At 43.7% G+C, this 14,364-nt stretch overlaps 1 protein-coding gene and 1 long non-coding RNA gene across 4 annotated transcripts in view; one reads left to right on the top strand and one right to left on the bottom strand.

Moving 5' to 3' along the window:
• Window positions 1-7,743: 7,743 nt before the first annotated feature.
• On the bottom strand, window positions 7,744-13,952 carry ACOT6 (acyl-CoA thioesterase 6). Of its 3 annotated transcripts, XM_047795219.1 has the most exons (4): window positions 13,496-13,952; window positions 10,199-10,401; window positions 8,362-8,404; window positions 7,744-7,952 (listed from the first exon to the last, which is right to left on the bottom strand). In XM_047795219.1, the coding sequence occupies exons 1-4, from the start codon at window positions 13,950-13,952 to the stop codon at window positions 7,876-7,878; spliced, it is 780 nt and encodes a 259-aa protein (XP_047651175.1). In that variant the 3' UTR covers window positions 7,744-7,875. The 3 variants fall into 3 exon arrangements, with proteins under 3 accessions (XP_047651175.1, XP_047651174.1, XP_047651176.1); XM_047795218.1 differs by having other exon boundaries at window positions 7,744-8,404; XM_047795220.1 differs by lacking the exon at window positions 8,362-8,404.
• LOC125135273 (uncharacterized) overlaps window positions 13,915-14,364 on the top strand; it is a 74,054-nt gene continuing 73,604 nt past the window's right edge. Inside the window, exon 1 of the long non-coding RNA XR_007136937.1 lies at window positions 13,915-13,971. This is a non-coding gene — a long non-coding RNA (uncharacterized LOC125135273). The remainder of the gene's footprint in view (window positions 13,972-14,364) is intronic.

Genomic DNA, 14,364 nt, shown 5'->3' with positions numbered 1-14,364 from the left:
TTAAAAGGCAGTCCTGACAGGATTAATCTACCACATGTACCGGCAGTAGTTGTGTTAGAGATGCAGTCACTGATGCTCACAACTGCAGCTGTATTTGGGAGAAATCTTGCCACAAAAACACCAACTCTGACCTTTTGCCAGAACCAGTCGCTCCCATGCTTGGACCTTTGACCTGGAGATTGAACAAAAAGAAGACAAATAGTTCCCTTCGTGGTGCAGCGGAAATGAATCCCACTAGGAGCCATGAGGTTTCAGGTTCAATCCCTGGCCTCACTCAGTGGGTGAAGGATCCGGTGTTACTGTGAACTGTGGTGTAAGTGGCAGACAAGGCTCAGATTTGGCGTTGCTGTGGTTCTGGTGTAGGCTGGCAGCTGTAGCTTCCATTAAGCTCCTAGCCTGGGAACCTCCATATGCTGCTGGTGTGGCCCTAAAAAGACAAAAGACAAAAAAAACTGATTTGAAAATTGGTAAGACTAAATCCTATATCTCCAGGATTCTTTTATACATCATACAAAGATATTATATAATTATATAATTTTTTAAAAGATACTATATAATTATGACTATATTCCCCACAATGTACACTTCACACCTGTGATTCATTTATCTTACAACTAGAAGTTTTCACTCCTTAATCTTCCTCACCTATTTCTCCTCCTCCCTCTCCCCCTGGGAAAACACCTGCTTGTTCTCTGTATCTATGATTCTGTTTCTGTTTTGCTATGTTTGTTCACTTGTTTTTTTTTTTTTAAGTTTTAAGTATAGTTGATTTACAGTGTTTTGATAATTTCTGCTGTACAACAAAGTGATTCAGTTATACATGCACACACATCCATTCTTTTTCAGATTCCTTTGCATATAAACCATCACAGAGTATAGGGTAGAGTTCCCTGTGCTATACAGCAGTTCCCCATTGGCTAGACATTCTATATACCACAGTGTGCATATGGCAGTCCCAAACCCTCAATCCACCCTTTTACCTACCTGTCCCCTTTGGTAACCATAAGTTTGTTTTCAAAATCTATGCATCTGCTTCTGTTCTGCATAAATTCATTTGTATGCTTTTTTTAGATTCCACATATAAGTGATATCATATGATGTTTGTCTTCCTAGGTCTGACTTACTTCACTTAGTACAATAATCTCTAGGTCCATCCTTGTTGCTGCAAATGTTATCATTTCGCTCTTTTATATAGCTGAGTAATATTCCATTGTATATATGCACTGCATCTTCTTTATCCATTCTGCTGTCAATAGATACCTAGGTTGTTTCCATGTCTTGACTGCTGTAAATAGTGCTGCAATGAACTGGGGTGCATATATCTTTTCAAATTATGGTTTTCTCGGCCTAGACACCCAGGAGTGGGATTGGTGGATAATATGGTAGTTTTTTGTTTGTTTGTTTGTTTTTTGGGGTTTTTTTTTAGTTTTTTGAGGAACCTTCATACTGTTTTCCATAGTGGTTGTACCAATTTACATTCCTACCAACAGTGACCCAAGCTTCTGCAGCTGAATTCTTAACTCACTGAGCCACGGCGGAAACTCCTTCTTATCTATTTGATGACAGCCTTTCCAACAGGTATGAGGTGCTAACACACTGTGGTTTTCATTTGCCAAATGAGTCCATTTTAAATACATTTCTCTCTACCATTCCACTTACCTTTGAGTGACTTTGCACAAATGTAGCTGTATCCTCAAAGTAATCTAAATTTAAGTCTTTTATGATTGGAGGTAGATCTTCATAGCCAAAATATGGCAAAGCCAGAGTAGCAAAACCTTGACAAGACAGGAGACTCACTCAAGATTCACTTAACCCTCCATCATGAAACATGTCAAAATTAAACCAGGAAAAGGACTATCTCTACAGGAGAGTAGTTTAATCCTGGATTATATGACAGAACATTTAATGGACTATGATACTCAGCTAACATTTTCTAAACCAAATTCTAGTTGTATAGTTTATCTTTTTTGTTTTTTAAACATTTGCCTATCTGCTTTGAGAAGAAATACCTGTTTTGGTCAAATGGGTTTATTGTTGTGGGTGAAATAGACAAACAGTCTATGCTGAAGTTGCAAACATATAAAAGTTTTTATATTTTTCCCTCCATGAGGAAATCACTAGGAAATGGAAAAAATTATGAAAATTAGCTTCCAAGAAATGGAAAGTGTTTTGGTTTGAAGTCTAAGTCCTGGAAAATTTAAGTAAATAGTTCTGCAGGATTTGTGAAAGTATAATATCTCATTAAAAAAAAAAAGATCCTGGAGCTCCCTTGTGTTGCAGTAGGTTAAGGATCCAGCCTTGTCACTGCAGTGCCTCGGGTTGCTGCTGTACCATGGGTTCAATCCCTGGCCAGGAGAACTTTCACATGGTGTGGGAGTGGCCAAAAAAACCCTGAGAATTTCTGTTTATTTTGTTTCTTTAACTTAATCCCCAGTATGGAAATTTTCTAGGGTCTTATAGGCTATTTCCAAAAAATCCCACTCTCTACTCCCCAGCTACAAAAACGTTAAATCTCTCATTTAAAAGGCTCTTAATTGTTCCTAAGGATCCTGAAGGTGAGAGTAGGGGACAAACCAGTCTGGGCTTTTAAAAACCAATTTCTCTCATTGATTTGCTCACTCAGCCTGTATTTACAAAGGTCAGAGTTTAGAGAGCTCAAAGACTTTGCACCCTGATTTTAGCATCACCTAGCTGTGTCATTTGGTTAAAACACTTTAGGCCTTGGTTTCCTCATTTATACTATAGACAGACTGTTCTCTGATCTATGAAATAAGCAACACAACAGTTTTCTCATCATGGTGAAAGTCTCCAAGGTATTAGAGTATATCAGACAACAACAAAAGGTCATCCTATCTTAACATGAAGGCAGTGCAAAAAAGTGACCAATATGGTGTGACTTCAGTCATTTTAGGGCTTGAACAGATACCACTGACAGATAAAATTTGTATCCAATATTCTTGCCATTTTTTTTTTCAAGAAATGATAATGAGAAAGTTTAAACAAAACTCTGCCTTCTGGAGTTCCCATCGTGGCTCAGTGGTTAACAAATCCGACTAGGAACCTTGAGGTTGCGGGTTCAATCCCTGGCCTTGCTCGGTGAGTTAATGATCCGGCATTGCCGTGAGCTGTGGTATAGGTCACAGACGAGTCTCAGATCCCGCGTTGCTGTGGCTCTGGCATAGGCCGGCAGCTAGAGCTCTGGTTGGACCCATAGCCTGGGAACCTCCATGTGCCGCAGGAGCGGCCCTCGAAAAGGCAAAAAGACAAAATAACAACAACAACAAAAAATCTCTGCCTAGCAGAGAAAGGCAAACAAGCATTTAAAGCTACAAACTGTATAGCAATTTTAAGTTTACTAAGAGCAAACCTGCAAGGTATATGCTTGCAAGCAATAGCTTCTATAGACTAGGAGTTAGGATGGGCAGCTGGCAGAAGAGAGGTATCCAAGCAGATTAAATTTAAATATCCTGGCCATCACTTAGGGGAATGAATGTCCCATCTGATGTCTAGGCAACAAAATAAAGGAATTAAGACACTCGTGTTATTTTCAGTTGATAAGTTAGCTAGCAAAGCCAGTTTCATAAATCCATTCCCTAAATTTACAGGAAGGCCCTCTGCATAAAAGGCCTCACATACCAGGGGGCAGAGAAGCTGTGCAGGCGGCTAGCTAGCAGACCAGTGGGGTGAGTGCACTGTTTTGCTTCTAAACTGCTTCTCTGTGTGCTCTCAAACATGTGCAGTGCTTATAATAAACTATGTATTTTATAGAGTCTGTTTCTTCATAAAATTCTTACTTACAATGCAGATAAGATCTAGAAACTCTGCATCCAGCCACTAGCCTCTGATGGTTCAGCTGCTAGGATTCATGGTTTTCACCCAGGCTGCTCAGTTTCATCTCCTGGGCAGGAACTAAGATCTTGCTTCAAGTCATCATTCACTGCTGTCTCCTGGAGATCATTTGGAGAATGTAAGGCTGACTCCTAGTTTTAGAAAACAGCTCAAGGAATTTTGAATCTGCTACTCGTATCCACCATCCAGTGGCCATGAATATTGGATTTTGTGCATCTTTGCACATGCCATCTGAAAAAACAGAATGCCTTCCACAATCTTTCATCTTCCCTGTGTTCAAAGACCATTTAAAATAAATGTAGACAATACCTTAGTCGTGATACTTTGAAAGAATTAAGAAGTCTTTGTGGTTTCCAGTTGGCTGAAATTTGTAACAGGTTGATACAAATTTTTTTTTTTTGTCTTTTTTGTTGTTGTTGTTGTTGTTGCTATTTCTTGGGCCGCTCCTGCGGCATATGGAGGTTCCCAGGCTAGGGGTCGAATCGGAGCTGTAGCCACCAGCCTACGCCAGAGCCACAGCAACGCGGGATCTGAGCCGCGTCTGCAACCTACACCACAGCTCACGGCAACGCCGGATCGTTAACCCACTGAGCAAGGGCAGGGACGGAACCCGCAACCTCATGGTTCCTAGTCGGATTCGTTAACCACTGCGCCACGACGGGAACTCCTGATACACATTTTTTTAAATGACCAATGGTTGACAAAAACATGTACTTGCTTTCAAAATGGTTCATTGCAGAGTTCCCATCGTGGCTCAGTGGCTAGCAAATCCGACTAGGAACCATGAGGTTGCAGGTTCGATCCCTGGCCATGCTCAGTGGGTTAAGGCTCCAGTGTTGCCGTGAGCTGTGGCGTAGGTTGCAGACACGGCTTGGATCCCGAGTTGCTGTGGCTCTGGCGTAGGCTGGCAGCTACAGCTCCAATTCAACCCATAGCCTGGGAACCTCCATGTGCCGCAGGAGGGACCCAAGAAATGGCAAAAAGACAAAAAGACAAAAAAAAAAAAGCTTCATTGGCCTATCTCACCTTGATGGAAGTCACAGGCATTAGGTGTACAAAGGAAAGAACAATGGGCTGAATTTGGTTTTATTTTCTGATTTTTGTTTTATTTTTTTGAAAATATCTCCAATTAAGTATCTTTAAGCTTCAACTTCTTTGAACCACTATGCTTCAAGAAAAAATTACTGACAGCCATTTAAAAATAAAAACCAATATGTTAAAAATGGTCACATTTCTTTTTTCTTTCTTTTTTTTTTTTTTTTTTTTTTTTTGCTTTTTAGGGCCAAACCCTTGACATATGAAAGTTTCCAGGCTAGGCGTTGAATCAGACCTACAGCTACAGCTGCCAGACTACACCACAACCACAGCAATGAGGGATCTGAGCCATGCGTGTGACCTATACCACAGCTCATGGCAATGTTGGATCCCCGACCCACTGAGCAAGGCCTGGGATCAAACCCGCATCTTCATGGATACTAGTCGGATTCATTTCCACTGAGCCACAAGAGGAACTCCTTCTCATCTTATTTTTAAATTATTTTATGGTTGCACCTGTGGCATATGGAAGTTCCTGGGCCAGGGAATGAATCCGAGCCACAGCTGCAACCTGCACTAGGGATCGAACCCCCACCACCACAGCAAGCCAGGTCACTGCAGTCAGGATCTTAACCCACTGCACTACAAGAACTGCTATTTCTTTCTTTCGCTTTCTTCCTTTCCTTCTTTTCTTTCTTTCTCTTTCTTTCTTTCTTTCTTTCTTTCTTTCTTTCTTTCTTTCTTTCTTTCTTTCTTTCTTTTCTTTCTTTCTGTCTCTCTGTCTGTCTGTCTGTCTTTTGAGGGCTGCACCTGTGGCATATGGAGGTTCCCAGGCTAGGGGTCCAATCAGAGCTGTAGCCACCAGCCTACACCACAGCCACAGCAATGAGGGATCTGAGCTGCATTTGCGACCTACACCACAGCTCACGGCAACGCTGGATCCTTAACCCACTTAGGGAGGCCAGGGATCAAACCCACAACCTCATAATTCCTAGGCAGATTTGTTTCCACCGTGCCATGATGGGAACTCCAGGAACTGCTATTTCTTATCATTTTAAATATGAACTCTCCAATTTGGTTTATGGAGCCTCCATTATGTGACCCTCAACTTCGCTTTGACTTACCGGTACATCAGGCAGCTCTGCACTATTGGATCTTATTTCAGCCTGAAAGGCAGTAGAGCCAAAGGAACCGTGAAGGCCATGGACTTCAGAGGTAGACTGACTCAGTGCTTACATCAGCCAGATATATTTCTTAACCCTCCAGGGTCACAATTTCATAATCTGAAATAATAAGAGCTAGTATTTGAGAGTTTAGATATGTTAAGTGCTTTACTTAGATTATCTAATCACAACAGCCCAATGAAGTAGTTTCTGTTATTATCATTATAATTATCCCCACTTTATAGATGAGGTATTAACTTTTTAGCCCTTACTTTTCTCACCATCCTGGCCACTTTCCTTATAATTTCTTCCTATGATCTCCTATTCCAAAGGAATCTCTAGAACAGCAGGACCACCTGGGAGTGAGTTAAGCAGAGGCTCCAAGGATTCAAATCACAGAAAATTATAATACATAGTGAATAACTACCCTCAACACATATTTATACCAAATGGTCAAAATTACCTCTAAGGAATCCTTCTTTTCAATAGTTAAGATCTAATCGGTATTTACTTGTATAGACACAAATGCTGAAAGACAGCCCAGCAAACCAAGTGATGTGACTCAGAAAAATGTTCTTGTACTTGGAGAAGACCCTCCATTCTGGTCTCATGACTCTAGACAGTGCCCAGTACAAGGCAGCGGATTGATACGACTGATCTCAGTCCTTTGCAGGAGGAAGGTAACAGGAACAGATGGTGCTGGGAAGAAGTCTAATTTGTCAGGTAAATCCTGACATCAAAAGATTGTGTCGAAAATCTGCTGGCATCAAGGAATGTCTCTAGGCAAGGCAGCCAAGAACTGAGATTGTTTTTTGTTTTTTGTCTTTTCTAGGGCTGCATTCGTGGCATATGGAGGTTCCAAGGCTAGGAGTCTACACCACAGCCACCAGCCTACACCACAGCTACAGCAATGCGGGATCCAAGCTGCATCTGTGACCTACACCACAGCTCACAGCAATGCCAGATCCTTAACGCACTGAGTGAGGCCAGGGATCGAACCCACAACCTCATGGTTCCTAGTTGGATTCTTTAACCACTGAGCCACGACGGGAACTCCAAGAACTGTGATTGTGAATTCAGATGGTAAATGCAGAGGAAGTATGTCAACCGTATGTAGCAATAAACTGTTTTGCTTACAACAAATTTGGTCATAAAGGATTCGATTTTACTTTGTAACATATCCTTTACAAATTCAAAATTTGTAAAGTTTGAATTTATCAGTAAGGAGTAATTGAGGTCTAGGGCTTCATTCATAAAATACAAGCAAAGCTTAGGATACTAAGTATGTCAGTGCCCCCCAAACTTCAGAGCAGGGTTCAGAGTCTATTCTTTAAGGGACTTGAGTGGGCAGGTTCCCAAGATTCAGACATGGTCAGTTAGGGCCCAAATATAGTATATGAGACTCTTAGCAGTAGAGAAACTCAGCCCTTGGAATGAGGACACAAGGCCAAAGCTAGGCCAGCAATTGAGAGTTGAGCAGGCACTTCTTACATTTTTCCTGCTTAAGGTTAAGACTGGTCCTATAGGTAAGATCAAAGTTAAGCCTATACCTTGGGAAAAGTTCAGGGAGGAAGGGGATGGACCCAGCAGTGAAGAAGGTAGGACTGCTAAGGCTGAGAATACAGTAGGTCCTAACAAGGAAACCAAGATGATTGCTTTATCACAAAAAGGTTCCTAGGTGCTCTGGAAAACCCAATTCATGTTTTATGAGTACGATTTTTATTAATAGTATATGGTTTATGGTTACAATGTTACAATTTGCTGGGCTTGACAGATTTTTTACCATTGAGATGTTTATGGAAGAAAGTTTGGATTTGCTGCCATGCATCTACCTGTGCCCTTGAGTGAGCCTTTGGCTCACCTCCATAGAAGATCGGTTGGTCCAAAACTGCATGCACAGAGGCTCTACAAAGAGGAAAATAAGGTGGGTCAATGCAATGACCAGTTCCTGGGTAGTAGATTATCTGGGGTCTGTCTTTCCCATGAGCTTGTAACCGTTCAGAGGCTACATGAGCATAGAATTCACTCTTCCAGTTATGATCATCCATGCCAACAATAAACAGGAAGGGGCCCTGGGCCTTCTCCAATGGAATAAGACTTTGTTGGTTGGGTTTCTCCAGTGGATTGTTCCAAATATCCATCAAATTTAAAAAGCCTGACTCAGTGATTGTATATTTCCCCGGGTCACTGCTGAGATGAGGAATAATCATATCCTTATAACGCAGAGGAGCTATTGTGTTGGCCACACAGGCATTGATAACTACAGTGGCTGTGATGCCCTTCAAGAAAGAGGCCATTGAGAGGCACAGGTCACCTCCTTTGGAGAAGCCAAGAAGTCCAACACTAGGGCCTTTCACCTGATGAAGAGAGAGAGAGAGAGGACATGACTAGAGTTCAATAAATAGAGAACTTTAATTGTGATTTGACATTCTCTAGGCAGCTGTCTAAAATTCCATTTGCTTTCCTTCCTTATACAACAATCCACAAAGTTCAAATGTATCTTCTAAAAAGCAAATCGGGGAGTTCCCATCATGGCTCAGCAGAAATGAACCTGATTACTATCCATGAGGACGCAGCTTGGATCCCTGGCCTTGCTCAGTGGGTTAAGGATCTGGCGTTGCTGTGAGCTGTGATATAGGTCACTGATGCAGCTCGAATCTGGTATGGAGGTGGCTGGGGTGTAGGCCGGCGGCTACAGCTCCAATTCGACCCCTAGCCTGGGAACCTCCAAAAGCCGTGGGTATGGCCCTAAATAGACCAAAAAAAAAAAAAAAAAAGGAAATTGATTAATCTCCTAGTACAAAGACCCTCCACTAATATTTATGGCAATGGGGTCAAGACTACACACAGAGGCCCACATACCCTATACTTAATTATTTAAAAGTTATAAATATTTAAAAGTTAAATAAAATATATTATTTTTTCGTATCTTGAATAAATATACCTCCATAACAACTTATAGGTTCAGGTTCAAATTTTAAATCTTGCAACTCCTTGAAGTTCTGCAAGAGAACATGGCATGGGGGAGAGCCAGCCCCTGGTCCCAGTCCCTGGTCCTTGGCCAACTCTCCTCTTTCTATCCCTGGCTCCATTATGCATCTTGAGGGCCCTCTCACAGACATGTGTGAACACACCAGCCTTTATGTTTAAGGCTTAGGTATATTCATATAAATGGTCTTGGAGAAGAGGCATAGGGCCTGGAGCAGGATCAGAGCTGACTGGCAGACAATTCTAGGGTTCCAGATCCAAAGGGCATGTTAGGAAGGGCTCCTGGGTTCCAGGTAGACACATTCACTAGGTCCCTCAAACTCTATACCCTGTGGGCAAGGATGCAGCCAAAGAAAGGCCAGAGTATAGTTATCTAAAACAAAAGGTCCAGAGCAGAAGCCCCTTGTGCTTAGGTATAAGGGCAGAACTGACAGTATGGTGTCTTCTTGTTCCTGGGACCTGATCTCCCATAAATAAACAAATCATCACAGTTTAAGATCATACAGGTTTTAGCAGTTCTGCTGAGACCAGTCCCTGAATTCTAAGAGTTAGAACTTGCAGAACATCTTATTCTTTTAACATTACAATGTTTGGGTTTAAGTCTAGATGTGGCAAAGAGTATGTATTCCATTTATAATCATGCCAAACTAGCTTAATTAATTTTTGCAGTCTCAGAAAAGGAATTTCTTGACAAAAACATAGTATCATTAACATACTTAAAATTAATGAGTCCTTAATATCATCAAACACACAGCCCCTATTCAAATGTCACCAGTTGTCTCAAAAATCTCTTCCAACTTTTTCCTTTATACATTTACATTAAACTTATACATGAGAAAAACTGAATCCCAGAAAGGGTAACTGCCTTATTCAGTATTATAAGGCCACTTAGTGGTAGATGCAGAATGAGAACTTAAGGTTAGTAACTTTTGAGTCCAGCTCTTTGAATTCTGGTCAAGAATTAAAGGGAACTAAACAGTTGAGTCCTTAGGGGTTAAAGGGAGAGAGGTAGAAATGAAAATAATAATCCTAACAACTTTTGAATGAGCCTTTGTGTCTCATGGCAGATTTCCAGCCCTGAGTGTCCTGGTAGATCTTTTGGCTCTAGCCCTGTGTCTGCTCTACCCTCTTTCCTCCGCATTCAGGCAAGCACAAGAACATACCTTCGAATGCTGTAGCATAAAGTCCACAGCTTCTTCAAAGTAGTCCAGGCTCACATCATTCAAATATTCAGGGAGGTCTTCAAATCTAAAATAAGCCAGAGCAAGCACAGCAAAACCACGTCCGGCCAGGAGGCTGGCCCTGTATTCACAAAGGCCACCACCACTTCCAAACAGATCGATGATTCCAGGGAAGGGTCCTGTGTCTAGAGAGCACCACAAAAATCATAAGGCATTTTAGACTCTCAAAAGACATTCTTTTTTTTTTTTTTTGGCCACACCCATGGCAAGCAGAAGTTCCAGGCCAGGGATCACATCTGTACCACAGAAGTGACAACACCAGATCCTTAACCTGCTAAGCCACCAGGAAACACTTCAAAGGGCTTTTTTTTTTTTTTGCTTTTTAGGGCCATACTGGTGGCATACGGAGATTCCCAGGCTAGAGGTTGAATCGGAGCTACAGCTGCCAGGCTACACCGCAGCCACAGCAACACAGGATCTGAGCTGTGTCTTCGACCTACACCACAGCTCACGGCAACACCAGATCCTTAACCCACTGAGCGAGGCCAGGGATTGAACGCACAACCTCATGATTCCTAGGCAGATTTGTTTCCGCCACACCACAATGGGAACTCCTCAAAAGGCATTCTTGAGTTTCAGATTTTGGCAGTCAGCAAAGAGAAGTTTTTAAAGAAAGGAAGGTTGGAGGAGGAGGGGTTAGTGGAAGAGGACCCTTTTTGTCTTTTTTTTTTTAATAACCTTCGGGGAGAAGGGAGGGGAGCAAAATAACACGGGATTAGGTGTACATTTTTTTTTGCCTTTTTTTTTTGCTATTTCTTGGGCTGCTCCCACGGCACATGGAGATTTCCCAGGCTAGGGGTCTAATCGGAGCTGTAGCCACCGGCCTACGCCAGAGCCACAGCAACGCGGGATCCGAGCCGCGTCTGCAACCTACACCACAGCTCACAGCTCATGGCAACGCCAGATCCTTAACCCTCTGACCAAGGCCAGGGATCCAACCCGCAACCTCATGGTTCCTAGTCAGATTCGTTAACCACTGCTCCACGACAGGAACTCCAGGTGTACATTTTCAATCACATTTTCCTCAAAAAAAAAAAAAAAACTGTGAATGCTTTGACAGCCAGAAGATGCTCTACATATACAAGGCATTATTAGACTATGCCCCCCACCTCCTTATATGCTCGGCTCCAGCCTTAAAGAACGCCATCCCTGAATGTGCCATGTGCTCTTTGGCCCCTGAAAATGGTATACACTATTCTCCTCCTCTCGCCACCTTTTTTTGACTTGGTTGCATCATCAAGCTTCAAATCTAAGTTTAGATCTCCTTTCCTGGAAGCCATCCCAGATCCTGCCTAAGGCTGAGTTGAATTAGATAGCCTTTTATATGTTCCCACCAACATCCTGGGTCTGTATTTCCCCTTTCATAGCATTTGCCACACTTACAGATCCCAATACAGTTGCCTGTATCCTGTATTAGGCAGTAGTTGCAGTGAGGCCCATGTCTGATTTTGCCAACTATCGCCCCTTGTATGTAGCATAGTCCTGGGCTTTATAAGTATTTGTTAAATGAGAGAACTTTTCTGCATTATTTACAAAAAGCTGTTCAGTCAGAAAACAACAAATTTTAAATGGATCACATAGTAGATACTAAAAAAGTTAACACAAGATTGACTTGATTTAAATATCAGGTACAGGAGTTCCCGTCGTGGCGCAGTGGTTAACGAATCCGACTCGGAACCATGAGGTTGGGGGTTCGGTCCCTGCCCTTGCTCAGTGGGTTAACGATCCAGCGTTGCCGTGAGCTGTGGTGTAGGTTGCAGACGCGGCTCGGATCCAGCGTTGCTGTGGCTCTGGTGTAGGCCGATGTCTACAACTCCGACTGGACCCCTAGCCTGGGAATCTCCATATGCCGCGGGAGCGGCCCAAGAAATAGCAAAAAGACAAAAAACAAAACAAAATAAATATCAGGTACCATAACTGGGCAGTGAAAGATTTTTTTTTTTAATGAAAGTCTTTAGAAGATTCTTATTGAGTCAGTCAGTATGATATTTATTGAGCTCCCATTATATCCCTGTGTGAAGCCTCTAGGAATATGGAGATATAAAGATGCATAAGACCAAATTCCAGGTCCAGAAGTTTACAACTGAGTGTGAAGTGACTAGTAAGTTATGAACTGCTGAAGCAGTGAAAGAACAAAGCAGGGCCTCTTGTTTTGGAGAATAATCACAGAATTCATTTAGGGATTCTGTGAGCAGTGGCAACTCCCATTATTTCTATACAGCGGACGTTTCAGTCAGGAAATTTGTGTGTGTGGGTTTTTGTTTTTGTTTTGTTTTTTTTTTTTTTTTTTGCTTTTTAGGGCCACACATGTGGCATATGGAGGTTCCCAGGCTAGGGGTCAAATCGGAGGTGTAGCTGCTGGCCTACACCACAGCCACAGTAACACTGGATCCTTAACCCACTGAGTGAGGCCAGGGATCAAACCCGAAAGAAACCTCACGGTTCCCAGTTGGATTCATTTTCTCTTCACCACAATGGGAACTCCTCAGTCAGGAATTTGCTTGGGGGTGTTTCAGGTGTCTTGCTTACAGGCCACTTTTACATAGAATAGAAAGTACCTTGTTTTTACTTAAACTAAGGATTTTTAACCTCAGCACTACAGGCATTTTGAGTAAGATATTTGTTCCGTGGCTGTGCATTGTGGAAATTCAGCAGCATCCCGGGCTCTACCTGCCAATAGCACCCCTCCCCCAACCGTAACAATCAAAAATGTCCCCAGATATTGCCATATATCCCCTTGACAGGGGTAAAATCATCCCAGGTTGAGAACCACTGACAGACTGTTTATGAGAGGGGGAGGGGATCTTCAGGGAGTTTTTTGGTTTTTAGTATTATGGGACACTGCCTCTATCTCCAGGTTTGAGTGTCCTTGGAAGTTTGTTGTGAAAGAAGGCAAATATCACTCTTGCACACCAGAAGGCATTGCCTATTATTGGCATCTTAGAGCTGCATGGCTGGCACAGCAGTTCTCAATAAATACACTTTGAGTATGCCGAATGCACTTTTCAGCATACAGCTAAGGAAGTGGCAGTATCTCCAGGAAGTGCCCTGAAATTTAGGGAAGAAATTTCCACCCAGAATCGATGATAGACTCTGGAGCTTAGGGACGAGTTTAGGAAAGTTCCACAACTACTGGGTCCGCACGCCAGGAAAGGGGCCGCCCAGCGTATCGCGGACTCCAACGGCTTTCCATACCAGCCTGGGAAACTGGCGGCTCACCTGGAGGCAGGAAAAGCGTGGCGCGCACCCGGCCCGCGCGCACCGGCTCGCGCCGAACCCCGGGCGGCAGGAAGTCGCGCTCGTGCACAGCCCGGCCCAGGAGCCGCCCGCCCTCGGGCTCGTGGCCCTCGAACACCTCCAGCTCCACGGCGAAGGGCGTCTGCACGTCCCGCTTCACCAGCCGTAGCAAAGGCTTCTCGGGCTCCAGAGCCCAGAAGAGCCCCATGGGCTCGAGCCCCACGAAGCTGCCGCCCAGCGCGGGCGCGCGCGCCAGGTCCAGCTGGCCGTCGGCGTCGGCGCAGTAGCGCGCGTGGGCCCTGAAGAGCGCGCCCTTCTCGTCGCGCAGGGACGCGCGCAGCGTGACCGGCTGCTCTGGGGCCAGGCCGCGCACAGCGATGCGCACCGGCTCGTCCCAGCAGCAACGGCCCGCGGGCTCCAGCGTTACGGTCGCCGCCATCCAGATCCTGGCGGAAAAGGTGAGGCCCAACTCGGCTTGGCAGTCACGGGCTGGGCCCGGTGTCTCTCCACCTCCCTGGGAGGCAGGCTCAGTTGGAACCTTGCGCTATTCCTATTGGGTGGCTGGGGGGATACTTGCTAAACCGCTTTGTGAGGACTCCTAGAGTTTGTGCAGTGCACTATTGCCTGAATGGAAGAAAGTATCGGTAAAATAAAAGTTATGGTAATTATTAATCCTGCAGTTCAACGTGGAGAGTGTCGAAATAGAGGTGCAGAGACTGTTAGAACCAAAGGAGTGGGAAAGACAGTGGCAGTTCCAAGAATCTTGAGTTGCTTTTTTGTTTGTTTTTGTTTGTTTGTTTTGTCTTTTCTAGGTCTGCACCTGGAGGTTCCCAGGCTAGAGGACTAATCGG

This window comes from Phacochoerus africanus, chromosome 9 (assembly GCF_016906955.1).
Source record: "Phacochoerus africanus isolate WHEZ1 chromosome 9, ROS_Pafr_v1, whole genome shotgun sequence".
Taxonomy (NCBI): Eukaryota; Metazoa; Chordata; class Mammalia; order Artiodactyla; family Suidae; genus Phacochoerus; species Phacochoerus africanus.
The sequence above is the reverse complement of the archived record's forward strand: the minus strand, read 5'-3'. Positions and strand labels throughout refer to the sequence as shown.